A 17,432-nucleotide genomic window follows, 5' to 3' on the forward strand; every position below is an offset into this window, starting at 1 on the left:
GAATCAATATAGTGAAAATGAGTATACTACCCAAAGCAATTTACAAATTCAATGCAATCCCTATCAAGCTACCAGCCATATTTTTCACAGAACTAGAACAAATAATTTCAAGATTTGTATGGAAATACAAAAAACTTCGAATTGCCAAAGCAATCTTGAGAAAGAAGAATGGAACTGGAGGAATCAACTTGCCTGACTTCAGGCTCTACTACAAAGCCACAGTCATCAAGACAGTATGGTACTGGCACAAAGACAGACATATAGATCAATGGAACAAAATAGAAAGCCCAGAGATAAATCCACACACATATGGACACCTTATCTTTGAGAAAGGAGGCAAGAATATATAATGGAGTAAAGACAATCTCTTTAACAAGTGGTGCTGGGAAAACTGGTCAACCACTGGTAAAAGAATGAAACTAGATCACTTTCTAACACCGCACATGAAAATAAACTCAAAATGGATTAAAGATCTAAATGTAAGACCAGAAACTATAAAACTTCTAGAGGAGAACATAGGCAAAACACTCTCAGACATAAATCACAGCAGGATACTCTATGATCCACCTCCCAGAATTTTGGAAATAAAAGCAAAAATAAACAAATGGGATCTAATAAAAATTAAAAGCTTCTGCACAACAAAGGAAAATATAAGCAAGGTGAAAATACAGCCTTGGGGGAGAAAATAATAGCAAATGAAGCAACTGACAACTAATCTCAAAAATATACAAGCAACACCTGCAGCTCAATTCCAGAAAAATAAACGACCTAATCAAAAAATGGGCCAAAGAACTAAATAGACATTTCTCCAAAGAAGACATACAGATGGCTAACAAACACATGAAAAGATGCTCAACATCACTCATTATTAGAGAAATGCAAATCAAAACCACAATGAGGTACCACTTCACACCAGTCAGAATGGCTGCGATTCAAAAATCTGCAAGCAATAAATGCTGGAGAGGGTGTGGAGAAAAGGGAACCCTCCTACACTGTTGGTGGGAATGCAAACTAGTACAGCCACTATGGAAAACAGTGTGGAGATTCCTTAAAAAATTGCAAATAGAACTGCCTTATGACCCAGCAATCCCACTGCTGGGCATACACACCGAGGAAACCAGACTTGAAAGAGACACATGTACCCCAATGTTCATCGCAGCACTGTTTATAATAGCCAGGACATGGAAACAACCTAGATGTCCATCAGCAGATGAATGGATAAGGAAGCTGTGGTACATATACACAATGGAGTATTACTCAGCCATTAAAAAGAATTCATTTGAATCAGTTCTGATGAAACGGATGAAACTGGAGCCGATTATACAGAGTGAAGTAAGCCAGAAAGAAAAACACCAGTACAGTATACTAACACATATATATGGAGTTTAGAAAGATGGCAATGACGACCCTGTATGCAAAACAGGAAAAAAGACACAGATGTGTATAACGGACTTTTGGACTCAGAGGGAGAGGGAGAGGGTGGGATGATTTGGGAGAATGGCATTCTAACATATATACTATCATGTAAGAATTGAATTGCCAGTCTATGTCTGACGCAGGATACAACATGCTTGGGGCTGGTGCATGGGGATGACCCACAGAGATGTTATGGGGAGGGAGGTGGGAGGGGGGTTCATGTTTGGGAACGCATGTAAGAATTAAGGATTTTAAAATTAAAAAAATAAAAAACTAAATAAAAAATAAAAAAAAATAAAAACTTCCAACAAACAAAAGTCCATGACCCAATGGCTTCACAGGTAAATTCTATCAAACATTTAGAGAAGTTAACACTTATCCTCTGAAACAGTTCCAAAAACTGTAGAGGAAGGAAAACTTCCAAACTCTTTCTGTGAGGCCACTATCACACTGATACCAGACAAAGATATCACAAAAAAACAAAATTACAGGCCAATATCTCTGATGAGTACAGATGCAAAAATGCTCAACAAATACTATCAGTTCAAATCCAGCTAATACATTAGAAAGATCATTCACCATGATCAAGTGGGATTCATCCAAGGGATGGAAGGATTTTTCAATATATACAAATTAATCAATGTGATATATCACATCAACAAATTGAAGAATAAAGACCAATGATAATCTCAATAAATGCAAAAACCTTTTGATAATATTTAGCAATATTTATGATAACAGCTCTCCAGAACCTGGGCAGGGTGGGAACGTACCTCAACATAATAATGACCATATATGACAAACCTACAGCTAACATCATACTTAATTGTGAAAAGCTGAAAGCACTTCCTCTACGATCAGGAAAAAGACAAGGATGTCCACTCTCACCATATATATTCAACATAGCTTTGGAAGTCCTCAGTTCAGTTCAGTTCTGTCTCTCAGTCGTGTCTGACTCTTTGTGACCCCATGAATTGCAGCACACCAGGCCTCCCTGTCCATCACCATCTCCTGGAGTTCACTCAAACTCACGTCCATTGAGTTGGTGATGCCATCCAGCCATCTCATCCTCTGTCGTCCCCTTTTCCTCCTGCCCCCAATCCCTCCCAGCATCAGAGTCTTTTCCAGTGAGTCAGCTCTTCGCATGAGGTGGCCAAAGTACTGGAGTTTCACCTTTAGCATCATTCCTTCCAAATAACACCCAGGACTTATCTCCTTCAGAATGGACTGGTTGGATCTCCTTGCAGTCCAAGAGACTCTCAAGAGTCTTCTCCAAGACCACAGTTCAAAAGCATCAATTCTTCAGCACTCAGCTTTCTTCACAGTCCAACTCTCACATCCATACATGACCACTGGAAAATCCATAGACTTGACTAGATGGACCTTAGTTGGCAAAATAATGGCTCTGTTTTTCAATATGCTATCTAGGTTGGTCATAACTTTCCTTCCAAGGAGTAAGTGTCTTTTAATTTCATGGCTGCAATCACCATCTGCAGTGATTTTGGAGCCCCCCAAAATAAAGCATGACACTATTTCCAGCGTTTCCCCATCTATTTGCCGTGAAGTCATGGGACATGATGCCATGATAGTCCTAACTACAGGTATAAGAAAATAAAATAAGGTAAAGCGAATCCGAACTGGAAAAGAAGTTAAACTGTCACTGGTTGCAGATGACATGATATTGTACATGTAGGATCCTAAGGATGGTTTCAGAAAACTACTAGAAATCATCAATGAATTTGGTAAAGTTGCAGGCTACAAAATTAATATGGATAAATTTGTTGCACTTCTATTCATTAGCAGTGAAAATGAGAAAGAGAAATTTAAGAAGTTTCATGGATTATCACATCGAAAAGAATGAAATACGTAGGAATAAGACCACCAAGGGCTTCGCTGGTAGCTCAGATGGTAAAGAATCTGCCTGCAGTGGAGGAGACCTGGGATCAATCCCTGGGTGAGGACGATCCCCTGGATAAGAGAATGGCTACCCAGTGCAGTATTCTTGCTGTGGAATTCTGAGGAATTCCATGGCAGGGCAAGAAGCAACAGAATCAGAATTGAACATGGAACAACAGACCGATTCAAAATGAATATGTCAAGGCTGTATATAGTCACCCTGTTTCTTTAATTTCTGTGGAAAATTCATCATGCAAAACGTCAGGCTCAATGAATCACAAGCTGGAATCAGGGTTGTCAGGAGAAAAATCAACAACTTTAGATATGAAGATGATACCACTCTAACGGCAGGAAACGAAGAGGAACTAAAGAACTTTTTGATGAAGATGAAAGAGAAGAGTGAAAAAACTTTCTTAAAACTCAACATTAAAGAAACTAAGAACTTGACTCTTGTCCCATCACTTCATGGCAAATAGATGGGGGAAAAGTATAAACAGTGAGAAATTTTATTTTGGGGGGCTCCAAAATCACTCCAGATGGTGACCACAGTCACAACATTATAAGATGCTTGCTCTTTGGAAGAAAAGCTATGACAAACCTGGACAGCATCTTAAAAATCAGAGACATCACTTTGCCTACAAAGGTCTGTATAGTCGAAGCTATGGTTTTTCCAGTAGTCATGTGTGGATGTAAGAGTTGGACTATAAAGAAGGGTGAATGCTGAAGAACTGATGCCTTCAAATTTGGTTCTGGAGAAGACTCTTGAGAGTCCCTTGGCAAAGTATAATATGTCAAATGGGCTTCTCATGTAAAGAAAATGTCTGCTGATGCAGGGAAAACAAGTGATGTAGGTTAGACCCCTCAGTTGGAAAGATCCCCTGGAGAAAAAAATGGCAACTCACTGCAGTGTTCTTACCTGGCAAATTCCATAGGTAGAGGAGCCTGGCAGGCTACTGTCCATGGGGTTGCAAAGGGCTGGACGCAAGTCAGCACACACACACACACACACACACACACACAATATGTCAGACAGAGAAACACAAATACCTTATAATTTTTCTTATATGTGGAATCCAAAAACAAATGAAAAAGCATAAAACAGAAACAGAGTTATAAATATAGAGAAGAAACAGGTGGCTTCCAGAATGGAGGCATCTGGGGAAGGAAAGAAATAGGTGAAAAAGATGAAAAGATACAACTTCCAATTGCAAAATAAATGAGTCATGGGTATGAAATGCAAGGTGTGGGGAATCTAATCAATACTATTTAGTATACTTGCAATCAAGAAAATTAGAGATATCAAGGGGCCATTTCATGCAAAGATGGGCACCATAAAGGACAGAAATGGTATGGACCTCACAGAAGGAGAAAATATTAAGAAGAGGTGGCAAGAATACACAGAAGAACTATACAAAAAAGATCATCATGACCCAGATAACCACGATGGTATGATCACTCACCTAGAGCCAGACATCCTGGAATGCGAAGTCAAGGGGGCCTTAGGAAGCATCACGATGGACAATGCTAGTGGAGGTGATGGATTCCAGTTGAGTTATTTCAAATCCTAAAAGATGAAGCTGTGAAAGTGCTACACTCAATATGCCAGCAAATTTGGAAAGCTCAGCAGTGGCCACAGAACTGGAAAAGGTCAGTTTTCATTCCAATACCAAAGAAGGGCAATGCCAAAGACTGTTCAAACTACCACACAAGTGAACTCATCTCACACCCTAGCAAAGTAATGCTCAAGATTTTCCAAGCCAGGCTTCAACAGTACATGAACTGTGAACTTCCAAAAGTTCAACCTCGATTTAGAAAGGCAAAGGAACCAGAGATCAAATTATGAACATCCATTAGACCATAGAAAAAGCAATATTCCAGAAAAACCTCTACTTATGCTTCATTGTCTATTCTAAAACCTTTGACTGCGTGGATCACAACCAACTGTGGAAAATTCTTCAATAGACGTGAATGCCAGTCCACCTTACCTGCCTCCAGTTAGAACTGAACACAGAACAACACACTGGTTCACAATTGGGACAGGAATATGTCAAGGCTGCATATTGTCACTCTGCTTATTTAACTTATATGCAGTGTACATCACATGAAATGTCGGGCTGGATGAAGCACAAACTGAAATCAAGATTGCTGGGAGAAAAAACAATAACCTCAGAGATGCAGACGACACCACGCTTATGGCAGAAATCGAAGAGGAACTAAAGAAACTTTTGTTCTAGTTCTGTGAAAAATATGGCTGGTAGCTTGATAGGGATTGCATTGAAGTTGTAAATTGCTTTGGGTAGTATACTCATTTTCACTATATTGATTCTTCTGATCCATGAACATGGTATATTTCTCCATCTATTAGTGTCCTCTTTGATTTCTTTCATCAGTGTTTTATAGTTTTCTATATATAGGTCTTTAGTTTCTTTAGGTAGATACATTCCTAAGTATTTTATTCTTTTCGTTGCAATGGTGAATGGAATTGTTTCCTTAATTTCTTTTTCTACTTTCTCATTATTAGTGTATAGGAATGCAAGGGATTTCTGTGTGTTGATTTTATATCCTGCAACTTTACTATATTCATTGATTAGCTCTAGTAATTTTCTGGTGGAGTCTTCAGGGTTTTCTATGTAGAGGATCATGTCATCTGCAAACAGTGAAAGTTTTACTTCTTGTTTTCCAATTTGGATTCCTTTTATTTCTTTTTCTGCTCTGATTGCTGTGGCCAAAACTTCCAGAACTATGTTGAATAGTAGCAGTGAAAGTGGGCACCCTTGTCTTGTTCCTGACTTTAGGGGAAATGCTTTCAATTTTTCACCATTGAGAACAATGCTTGCTGTGGGTTTGTCATATATAGCTTTTATTATGTTGAGATATGTTCCTCCTATTCCTGCTTTCTGGAGAGTTTTTATCATAAATGGATGTTGAATTTTGTCAAAGGCTTTCTCTGCATCTATTCATATAATCATATGGCTTTTATTTTTCAGTTTGTTAATGTGGTGAATTACATTGATTGATTTGCGGATATTGAAGAATCCTTGCATCCCTGGGATGAAGCCCACTTGGTCATGGTGTATGATCTTTTAAATGTGTTGTTGGATTCTGATTGCTAGAATTTTGTTGAGGATTTTTGCATCTATGTTCATCAGTGATATTGGCCTGTAGTTTTCTTTTTTTGTAGTATCTTTGTCAGGTTTTGGTATTAGGGTGATGGTGGCCTCATAGAATGAGTTTGGAAGTTTACCTTCAACTGCAATTTGCTGGAAGAGTTTGAGTAGGATAGGTGTTAGCTCTTCTCGAAATCTTTGGTAGAATTCAGCTGTGAAGCCGTCTGGACCTGGGCTTTTGTTTGCTGGAAGATTTCTGATTACAGTTTCAATTTCCGTGCTTGTGATGGGTCTGTTAAGATTTTCTATTTCTTCCTGGTTCAGTTTTGGAAAGTTGTACTTTTCTAAGAATTTGTCCATTTCTTCCACGTTGTCCATTTTCTTGGCATATAATTGCTGATAGTAGTCTCTTATGATCCTTTTTATTTCTGTGTTGTCTTTTGTGATCTCTCCACTTTAATTTCTAATTTTATTGATTTGATTTTTCTCTCTTTGCTTCTTGATGAGTCTGGCTAATGGTTTGTCGATTTTATTTATCCTTTCAAAGACCCAGCTTTTGGCTTTGTTGATTTTTGCTATGGTCTCTTTTGTTTCTTTTGCATTTATTTCTGCCCTAATTTTTAAGATTTCTTTCCTTCTACTAACTCCGGGGTTCTCCAATTCTTCCTTTTCTAGCTGCTTTAGGTGTAGAGTTAGGTTATTTATTTGACTTTTTTCTTGTTTCTTGAGGTATGCCTGTAGTGCTATGAACTTTCCTCTTAGCACCACTTTTAGTGTGTCCCACAGGTTTTGGGTTGTTATATTTTCATTTTCATTAGTTTTTATTCATAAATCAAAACCAAAATGAGGTAACACTTCACACCAGTCAGAATGTCTGCGATCCAAAAATCTGCAAGCAATAATTGCTGGAGAGGGTGTGGAGAAAAGGGAACCCTCTTACACTGTTGGTGGGAATGCAAACTAGTACAACCACTATGGAAAACAGTGTGGAGATTCCTTAAAAAATTGCAAATAGACCTGCCTTGTGACCCAGCAATCCCACTGCTGGGCATACACACCGAGGAAACCAGACTTGAAAGAGACACATGTACCCCAATGTTCATCGCAGCACTGTTTATAATAGCCAGGACATGGAAACAACCTAGATGTCCATCAGCAGATGAATGGATAAGAAAGCTGTGGTACATATATACAACGGAGTATTACTCAGCTGTTAAAAAGAATACATTTGAATCAGTTCTGATGAGATGGATGAAACTAGAGCCGATTATACAGAGTGAAGTAAGCCAGAAAGAAAAACACCAGTACAGTATACTAACACATATATATGGAATTTAGAAAGATGGCAATGATGACCCTGTATGCAAGACAGCAAAAAAGACACAGATGTGTATAGTGGACTTTTGGACTCAGAGGGAGAGGGAGAGGGTGAGATGATTTGGGAGAAAGGCATTGAAATATGTATACTATCATGTAAGAATCGAATCACCAGTCTATGTCTGACGCAGGATACAGCATGCTTGGGGCTGGTGCATGGGGATGACCCAGAGGGATGTTGTGGGGAAGGAGGTGGGAAGGGGGTTCATGTTTGGGATCACATGTACACCCGTGGTGGATTCATGTCAATGTATGGCAAAACCAATATAGTATTGTAAAGTAAAAGTAAAAATAAAAATAAAAAAAAAAGAACTTTTTGATGAAAGTCAAAGAGGAGAGTAGTAAAAAGTTGGTTTAAAACTGAACATTCAAAAAACTGAGATCATGGCATCCAGTTCCATCACTTCATGGCAAATAGATGGTGAAACAAAGTAAACAGTGAGAGACTTTATTTTCTTGGGCTACAAAATCACAGCAGATGGTGATTGCAGCCATGAAATTAAAAGACACTTGCTCCTTGGAAGAAAAGCTATGACAAACCAAGACAGCATATTAAAAAGCAGAGACATTAATTTGCTGACAAAGGTCTGTATAGTCAAAACTGTGGTTTTTCCAGTAGTCATGTATGGATGTGAGAGTTGGACCATAAAGGAGCCTGAATGCCAAAGAACTGATGCTTTTCAGCTGTGGTGTTGGAGAAGACTGTTGAATGGTACTGGCACAAAGACAGAAATATAGATCAATGGAACAAAATAGAAAGCCCAGAGATAAATCCATGCACCTATCGACACCTTATCTTTGACAAAGGAGGCAAGAATATACAATGGAGAAAAGACAATCTCTTTAATAAGTGGTGCTGGGAAAACTGGTCAACCACTTGCAAAAGAATGAAACGAGAACGTTTTCTAATACCATACACAAAAATAAACTAAAAATGGATTAAAGGTCTAAACGTAACACCAGAAACTATAAAACTTCTAGAGGAAAATATAGGCAAAACATTCTCTGACATAAGTCACAGCAGGATCCTCTATGACTCACCCCCCAGAATACTGCAAATAAAAGCAAAAATAAACAAATGTGACCTAATTAAAATTAAAAGCTTCTGCTCAACAAAGGAAACTAAAAGCAAGCTGAAAAGACAGCCTTCAGAATGGGAGAAGATAATAGCAAATGAAGCAACTGACAAACAACAAATCTCAAAAACATACAAGCAACACCTGCAGCTCAATTCCAGAAAAATAAACTACCCAATCAAAAAATGGGCCAAAGAACTAAATAGACATTTCTCCAAAGAAGACGTACAGATGGCTAACAAACACATGAAAAGATGCTCAACATCACTCATTATCAGAGAAATGCAAATCAAAACCACAATGAGGTACCATTTCACACCAGTCAGAATGGCTGTGATCCAAAAATCTACAAGCAATAAATGCTGGAGAGTGTGTGGAGAAAAGGGATCCCTCTTACACTGTTGGTGGGAATGCAAACTAGTACAGCCACTATGGAGAACAGTGTGGAGATTCCTTAAAAAACTGGAAATAGAACTGCCTTATGACCCAGCAATCCCTCTGCTGGGCACACACACTGAGGAAACCAGAATAGAAGGAGACACATGTACCCTAATGTTCATCGCAGCACTGTTTATAATAGCCAGGACATGGAAACAACCTAGATGTCCATCAGCAGATGAATGGATAAGAAAGCTGTGCTACATATACACAATGGAGTATTACTCAGCCATTAAAAACAATACATTTGAATCAGTTCTGATGAGGTAGATGAAACTGGAGCCTATTATACAGAGTGAAGTAAGCCAGAAAGAAAAACACCAATACAGTATACTAACGCATATATATGGAATTTAGAAAGATGGTAACGATAACCCTGTTTGTGAGACAGCAAAAGAGACAGATGTATAGAACAGTCTTTTGGATTCTGTGGGAGATGGAGAAGGTGGGATGCTTTGGGAAAATGGCATTGAAACATGTATAATATCATATAAGAAACGAATCACCAGGTTCGATGTAGGATACAGGATGCTTGGGTCTGGTGCACTGGGATGAACCAGAGGGATGGTACGAGGAGGGAGGTGGGAGGGGGGTTCAGGATGGGGAACACGTGTACACCCGTGGTGGATTCATGTTGATGTATGGCAAAACCAATACAATATTGTAAAGTAAGAAAAAAAAAATAAATAAATGGTAAATGGTAAAACAAAAAAGAAAGTCCCTTGTACAGCGAGGAGGTCAAAACAGTTAATCCTAAAGGAAATAAATTCTGAATGGTGATTGGAAGGTCTGAGTGTGAAGTTGAAGTTCCAACACTTTGGCCACCTGATGCAAAGAGTCAACTCATTAGAAAAGACTCTGACCCTGGGAAAGATAGTAGGCAGGAGGAGAAGGGGACAAAAGAAAATGAGATGGTTGGATGGCATCACTGATTCCATGGAAATGAGTTTGAGCAAATTCTGGGAGATGGTGAAGGACAGGGAAGCCTGGCATGCTGCAGTTCCATGGGTTCGCAGAGTCAGATACAACTGAGTGACTGAAAAACAATCTTTGTATAATGATATATCATTTCTAGACTTATTGTGATAATCATTTTGAATAGTATAGAAATATTAAATTAATATTTTGTATAACAGAAACTAACATGGGGTGAAGTTAGTCACTTAGTCATGTCTGACTCTTTGTGAACCCGTGAACTGTAGCTCACCAGGCTCCTCTGTCCATGGAATTCTCCAGGCAAGAATACTGGAGTGGGTTGCCATTTCCTTCTCCAGGGCATCTTCCCAACCCAGGGATCAAACCCAGGTCTCCCACGTTGCAGGCAGACTCTTTACGAACTGAGCCACCAGGGAAGTCAACATAGGGATATAGGTCAATTATAATTCAAAACAAACAAACTAAAAACAGGGATTAGATTTATGGATATGGGGGGCAGAGCTTGAGAGGAGGGGAACTGGATGAAGGATATCCAAAGGTGTTGATACTCAGAAGAAGAACTGCTTTAACTAAACAAGAAAATCAAGTAATGCAGGTAAAAAATGGGCTAAGGTCTTGAATAAACATCTATTTCTCCAGAGATGATGTACAAAACACCAAAAAGGATATGAAAAGGTGGCTCAATTATCACTAGTGATTGTAAAGCTACAGTCAAAACCAAAATGTGATATCACGGCATACCCCTTAAAATAATTACCAACAACAAAGAATAACAGCTGTTAATGAGGGTGGGATGAGTAAAATATGAAATGTGAAATGCTGGTGGGATTATAAAATGGTGCAACCACTCTGGACCTCAGTATTATGAGTCTTCATAATATTAAAAATAGAAATACCATATGATCCAGCAAACCCACTTCTAGGTATATCTCCAAAATAACTGAAGCTACTATCTCACAGAGATATCTGCATTCCCATCTCTCATGTTAATTGTAGCATTATTCACAATCACCAAGATATGGAACTAAACTAAGTGGTCGCTAATATATGAATGCATAAAGAAAGTGTCTATGTATACAAATGGATAATATGATATGATTTATATATGTATATGAGTAACATGAAATATTATTCAGCCATAAAAAGAATGAAATCCTACCATTTTCAAAAACATGGATGAAGCTGGATGTATTATTCAAAGAGAAATAAGCCAGACACAGAAAAACAAATATTGTATGGTCTACCTTATATGTGGGACCTAAAATGTATCATACTCACAGAAGCAGAGAGGAGAATCGTGGTTGCCAGGGGGTGGAGGTATGGAAAATGAGGCCTTGTTGGCCAATGTGTACGAAGTTTCATTAAAGCAAGATAAAGATTCTATACATCTACTTCACAACAATGCAGACAGACTTAACACTACTGCACAGTGAACATATAATGCTTAAGATGGTCAGTTTCACACAATGTGTATTTTACCAACATAAAAAAATTTTAAAAATGACAATGTGAGGTTAAAAGTAAAAAATAAAGCACTGTATTAAAATATTAATTTAATAAGTTGTTAGATATACTATACACACTTTTGTTCTTAAAGAAGATATTAACTTTCAAAACATGATACAATTACTGAAGAGAAAGGAATAAAATGATATAATTACTAAAGAGAAGGGACATACCAGAGCAAGTCCTGCAGCAAACTTTGGATCACATGCCATTCCATGGTATGTTGCTCCTACATAATTAGGATGGTCCCTGTAACTAAACAATAACATTTTCCTTGTGGATAAATGCACTTTAAATTATCAATAACTTAATGATGTTTAAGAATTAGATTCCTCAATAAAGCTGCTTTCTTTAATACATGAATATTGTGTATCATGTCTAATGCCTCAATCATTTTGTAGTTGGGTAGTCTCCTCTGGTGTGTCCAAATTAAGTTCAAAAGTCAATTTTAACATTGTATGATGCACAGCTTAAAATCCAGCAGTGCCTTATCCTTCCAGAAATTAATCACCACTGCTGTCAACACTGGATGGACAAGGTTCTAAGACATAAAAGTCAGGATAGATTACTGCCATGAATTTGCATGTAGTAAAACCTCAGATCTAGTCCCTTAATCTATTTCTCACTTCCACTGTATAATCATAAGGGATTTGATTTAGGTCATACCTGAATGGTCTAGTGGTTTTCCCTACTTTCTTCAATTTAAGTCTGAATTTGGCAATAAGGAGTTCATGATCTGACAGAATGCTTATTTAACCTGGTTATGTACCTTATATGCAGAGTACATCCTGAGAATCTCTGGGCTGGAAGAAGCACAAGCTGGAATCAAGATTGCCGGGAGAAAATATCAATAACCTCAGATATGCAGATGACACCACCCTTAGGGCAAAAAGTGAAGAAGAACTAAAAAGCCTCTTGATGAAAGTGAAAGAGGAGGGTGAAAAAGTTGGCTTAAAAAACGAAGATCATGGCATCTGGTCCCATCACTTCATGGGAAATAGATGGAGAAACAGTGGAAACAGTGTCAGACTTTATTTTGGGGGGCTCCAAAATCACTGCAGATGGTGATTGTAGCCGTGAAATTAAAAGACGCTTACTCCTTGGAAGAAAACTTGTGACCGACCTAGATAGAATATTGAAAAGCAGAGACTTTACTTTGCCAATAAAGGTCTATCTAGTCAGGCTATGGTTTTTCCAGTGGTCATGTATGGATGTGAGAGATGGACTGTGAAGAAAGATGAGTGCTCAAGAATTGATGCTTTTGAACTGTGGTGTTGGAGAAGACTCTGGAGAGTCCCTTGGACTGCAAGAAGATCCAACCAGTCCATTCTGAAGGAGATCAGCCCTGGGATTTCTTTGGAAGGAATGATGCTAAAGCTGAAACTCCAGTACTTTGGCCACCTCATGTGAAGAGTTGACTCATTGGAAAAGATTGTGATGCTGGGAGGGATTGGGGGCAGGAAGAGAAGGGGACGACAGAGGATGAAATGGCTGGATGGTATCACCTACTCGATGGACGTTGAGTTTGAGTGAACTCCGGGAGTTGGTGATGGACAGGGAGGCCTGGTCTGCTGCAATTCATGAGGTCGCAAAGAGTCAGACACGACTGAGCGATTGAACTGAACTGAACTGAAAAGCTCAGATGGCATAAAAAGTGTTGAATTGGAGGACAAAAGAGACAATGTATGCAGCACAGTCATCAGGAAAAACAGAGATGGGATGCATTAAATGTCCACACACACGTTAATCCTTAGTTAAAGCTGCTCCTGAACCTCCACACCTGACCTTAAATTTCACAGAGACATCAGAGATTTATAGATGTATCCATATTACTTAAGGCCTTATGGAATCATGTTTTTTGTTTTTTCCATCCAAAATAATCAAATCAGCATATAGAAAGACTCTTGAAAGTTACAGTGGAAGCAGCTAAATAGCTACAACCTTAGGTCAGGAAAGACATTCCATAAGATCATCACATTACCATACTTATGTTTTCTAATGTAAGCAGATTTATATGGATTTGTTGCATTCTGTCAACCAATGTATGCTTTATTTAATGTAAAAATGCTGGTCTTGGTTATTTACCTCTGCAGAATTCTTTAAAACAATAGAGGCCCTATGTTGTCCCATGGCTTTACATATTTTCAGTTCTTTAAACTCAGAAGTAAGCAGACCACTCAGGATAATGGCCTACCATGCTTTAGTGTCTTACATTGAATCATCAGATTTTTATAGCTTTCATTCTGCCAACACAGTACTCTCATAGTCATTTTTTGAGCTATCTTTGTTATTCTAAATAATAAATTTTGTGTACAATTTTGATAGTTCACTTACAAATAGTTTGATAAACTTTATACCAATGAAAATAAATTACTTACATTAATAAGTATGCCAAATCATGGGAGCTTTGTAATAAGTTTTTTTCTCTCCAGGACACAAATCTTTGTAGTACTTCATGTGCATCCCCATCAGTTGAAATCTTATTTAGATCTGACCAGATCTCCAGAGAAGTTAATATAACAGACACTTGAAGCTGAGAATACATCTAAAAATAGGAGATTCATGATATATGGCTATAAGTAATCATAAATATAATACTATACATTTATATGCAATGCCAATTTTCTGATTATATTTTTTTTCAGATGAAATTCACTGGTGGAATAAGTTAGTTTCAGGAAGTATACATTTTATAAAGTTGCACATGTTGGACTTCACTGGTGGGCTGTAGTTAAGAATCTGCTTTTCCCTGCAGGGGTCGTGGATTCCATTTCTGGTCCAGGAAGATCCCACATGCCGCAGAGGAACAAAGACCATGCATGGCAACTATTGAGCCAGAGAGGCACAAGGGACAAACCCACGTGCCACAACTGAGAACCATTGCAGCCAAGTAAGTACATGAGCATTTTCAAAAGAGCACATGCTAGTTATTCAAACAATGCTACTATATTTACATGAATGCTTCTTATTTAAATATCAAACATAAATACTCACAGTGTTGATTAGACTAAAAACATAGATAATCTTCTCAGATGCAAGTGTCACTTCAGAACCCATATAATCATACTGAAAGGCAAATTTTATTTTTTAATCATCAGTGAAAATGACTAAACTACCACATTTCAATGGATATAAAAATGTTAAAATAATGCAGCATGCAAACAAAAAGACAAAATTATAATTAAGACTTAGCAAGTACTAATAAGTTCTAGACTTAAACCTAGGGACTTAATATTTTAGATTTTAAGTCACTCAGTCGTGTTTAACTCTTTGCGACCCCATGGACTGTAGCCCACCAGGCTCCTCCATCCATGGGATTCTCCAGGCAAGAATACTGGAGTGGGTTGCCATTTCCCTCTCCATTCTTCCATAGGGACATTATATAGCAACGAATAATATAAAATAGGGCTTCCCAACTGGCTCAGTACTAAAGAATCCACCTGCCAATGCAGGAGATGTGGGTTTGATCCCTGGGTCAGGAAGATCCCCTGCAGAGGGAAATGGCAACTCATCCCAGCATTCCTGCCTGGGAAATCCCAAGGACAGAGGAGCCTGAGGAGGCTACAGTGCACGGGGTTGCAAAACAGTTGGCTATGACTTAGTGACTGACTAAACAACAATAACAATATTAAAATGAGATGGTGATGATTATATTCCTCTTTACACATGTAGTTATTTAGGATCAAAAGTTAAGATTCCAAGATTGCATAATTAATAAGGGTTCCTTTTTATTCACATCCTTGGCATCAATTGTTATTTGTGGCTTATTTGACTATAGCCATTCTGATAAGTGTGAAGTGATATCTTTTAGTAGTTCTGATTGCATTTCAGAGATGTTGAACATCTTTTCTGTGCTTATTAACCATCTGTAGGTCTTCCTTGAAAAACTATTCAGTTCTCTTGCACACTTTTATTTATTTATTTTGTATATACGTCCTTTTATGTTTCTTTAAAATTTATTTCTTTTAATTGGAGACTAATTACTTTACAATATTGCACACTTTTAAATTGGGTTGTTTTTGATATTCAGTTGTATGAACTGTTTATATAGTTTGAATATTAACCCTTTATCAGTCGTAATTGGCAACTACTCTTTTCCCATTCTACAGGCTGTCTTTTCATTTGTTTATGGTTTCCTTTGCTGTGCAAAAGCTTTTAAGTAGTTACTATTTGCTTATTTTTCCTTTCACTTTCTTTGCCTGAGGAGACAGATAAAATAACACTGTTATGATTAGTGACTGAGAGAGTTCTGCCTATATTTTCTGCCAGGAGTAATATGGTTTCCTGTCTTACATTAAGTCTTTATTTCATTTTGAATTTATTTTTGTATATGGTGTGAGAAAATGTTCTACTTTCAGTCCCACATACATAGGTGTCTTGTTTTCCCAGCATCACTTATTTTTAGGACTGCTTTTTGCTTCAGTGTATAGTCTTACCTCCTTTGTTGTAGATTAATTGACCATAAGTGCATGCTTTTATATCTGGGCTCTTTATTCAATTCCATAGACGTGTGTGTCTGTGTTTATTCTTGTATCATACAATTTTGATTACTGCAGCTTAGTGGTATAAAGTCATAGAGTGTGATACTTTCTTCTGTTATTTCTCAATATTGAGTTGGCTATTTGGGGGTCTTTCATGTTTCCATACAAATTTTAGGGTTACTTCTTCTAGTTTCATGAAAAATGCCATTGGTATTTTGACAGGGATTACACTTAATCCTTAAATAGCCTTGGGAGTATGGGCACTTCACCAACAGGAATTCCTGAGATCTATGAAAACAGTGTGTCTTTCCATCTGTTTATGTAGAAGTCTTTTACTTCTTTAGATTTTTTCCTAGGTATTATTCTTTTTGATGCAATAGTAAAGGAGATAGTCTTCTTAATTTCTCCTTCTGACAGTTCATTGTTAGTAGACAGAAATGCAACAAGTTTCTGTATGTTAATTTTGCATCCAGCATCTTTACGAATACATTGATTAACTCTAGTAGTTTTTAGTGTTGTCTTTAGGATTTTCTGGAGAAGGAAATGGTAACCCACTCCAGTACTCTTGCCTGGAAAATCCCACGGACGGAGGAGCCTGGTAGGCTACAGTCCATAGGGGCACAAAGAGTTGGACATGACTGAACAACTTCACTTCTTTTCACTTTAGGATTTTCTATGTATAGTATCGTGTCATCTGAAAACATTGACTGTTATGTTTCTTCCTTCCCAAGTTGGATTCTATTTCCTTTTCTTTACTGATTACTAAGGCAAGGATTTCCAGCACTATGTTGAATAAAATTTTCAGGCGAGGACATTCTTGTATTGTTCCTTATCTTCAAGGAAGTGCTTTCAGCTTTTCACCATTAAGTATGATATTAGGTGTGGGTTTGTCATATATGAGCTATATTATGTTGAGGACCATTCTCTTTATGCCTCTTTTCTGTAGAGTTTTTATCATAAAGGGAAGATGAATTTTGTAAAAATCTTTTTCAGTATCTACTGAGATGATCAGATGGTTATTATGTGCCTGTTGGCCATCTGTAGGTGTACCACATTAATTTTTTTGTGGATACTGAAAAACTGTTGCATCTCTGGGATAAATTCCACTAAACTGTGGTGTATGATCCTTTTAATATACTGTTGAAACTGGTTTGCTAACATTTTGTTGAGAATTTTTGCAGCTATGTTTATCAGTGGTA

At 37.7% G+C, this 17,432-nt stretch overlaps 1 protein-coding gene across 1 annotated transcript in view; it reads right to left on the reverse strand.

Annotated features, from left to right (window-relative positions):
- Positions 1–17,432, reverse strand: part of LOC128068391 (A disintegrin and metallopeptidase domain 3-like) — a 117,188-nt gene that overhangs the window by 57,281 nt on the left and 42,475 nt on the right. The window contains exons 8-10 of the mRNA XM_052661540.1: positions 14,747–14,818; positions 14,131–14,297; positions 11,926–12,007 (exon numbers count right to left, since the gene is read on the reverse strand). Coding sequence (XP_052517500.1) covers positions 11,926–12,007; positions 14,131–14,297; positions 14,747–14,818 — 321 coding nt within the window. The remainder of the gene's footprint in view (positions 1–11,925; positions 12,008–14,130; positions 14,298–14,746; positions 14,819–17,432) is intronic.

Source organism: Budorcas taxicolor, chromosome 24 (assembly GCF_023091745.1).
Source record: "Budorcas taxicolor isolate Tak-1 chromosome 24, Takin1.1, whole genome shotgun sequence".
Lineage (NCBI taxonomy): Eukaryota > Metazoa > Chordata > Mammalia > Artiodactyla > Bovidae > Budorcas > Budorcas taxicolor.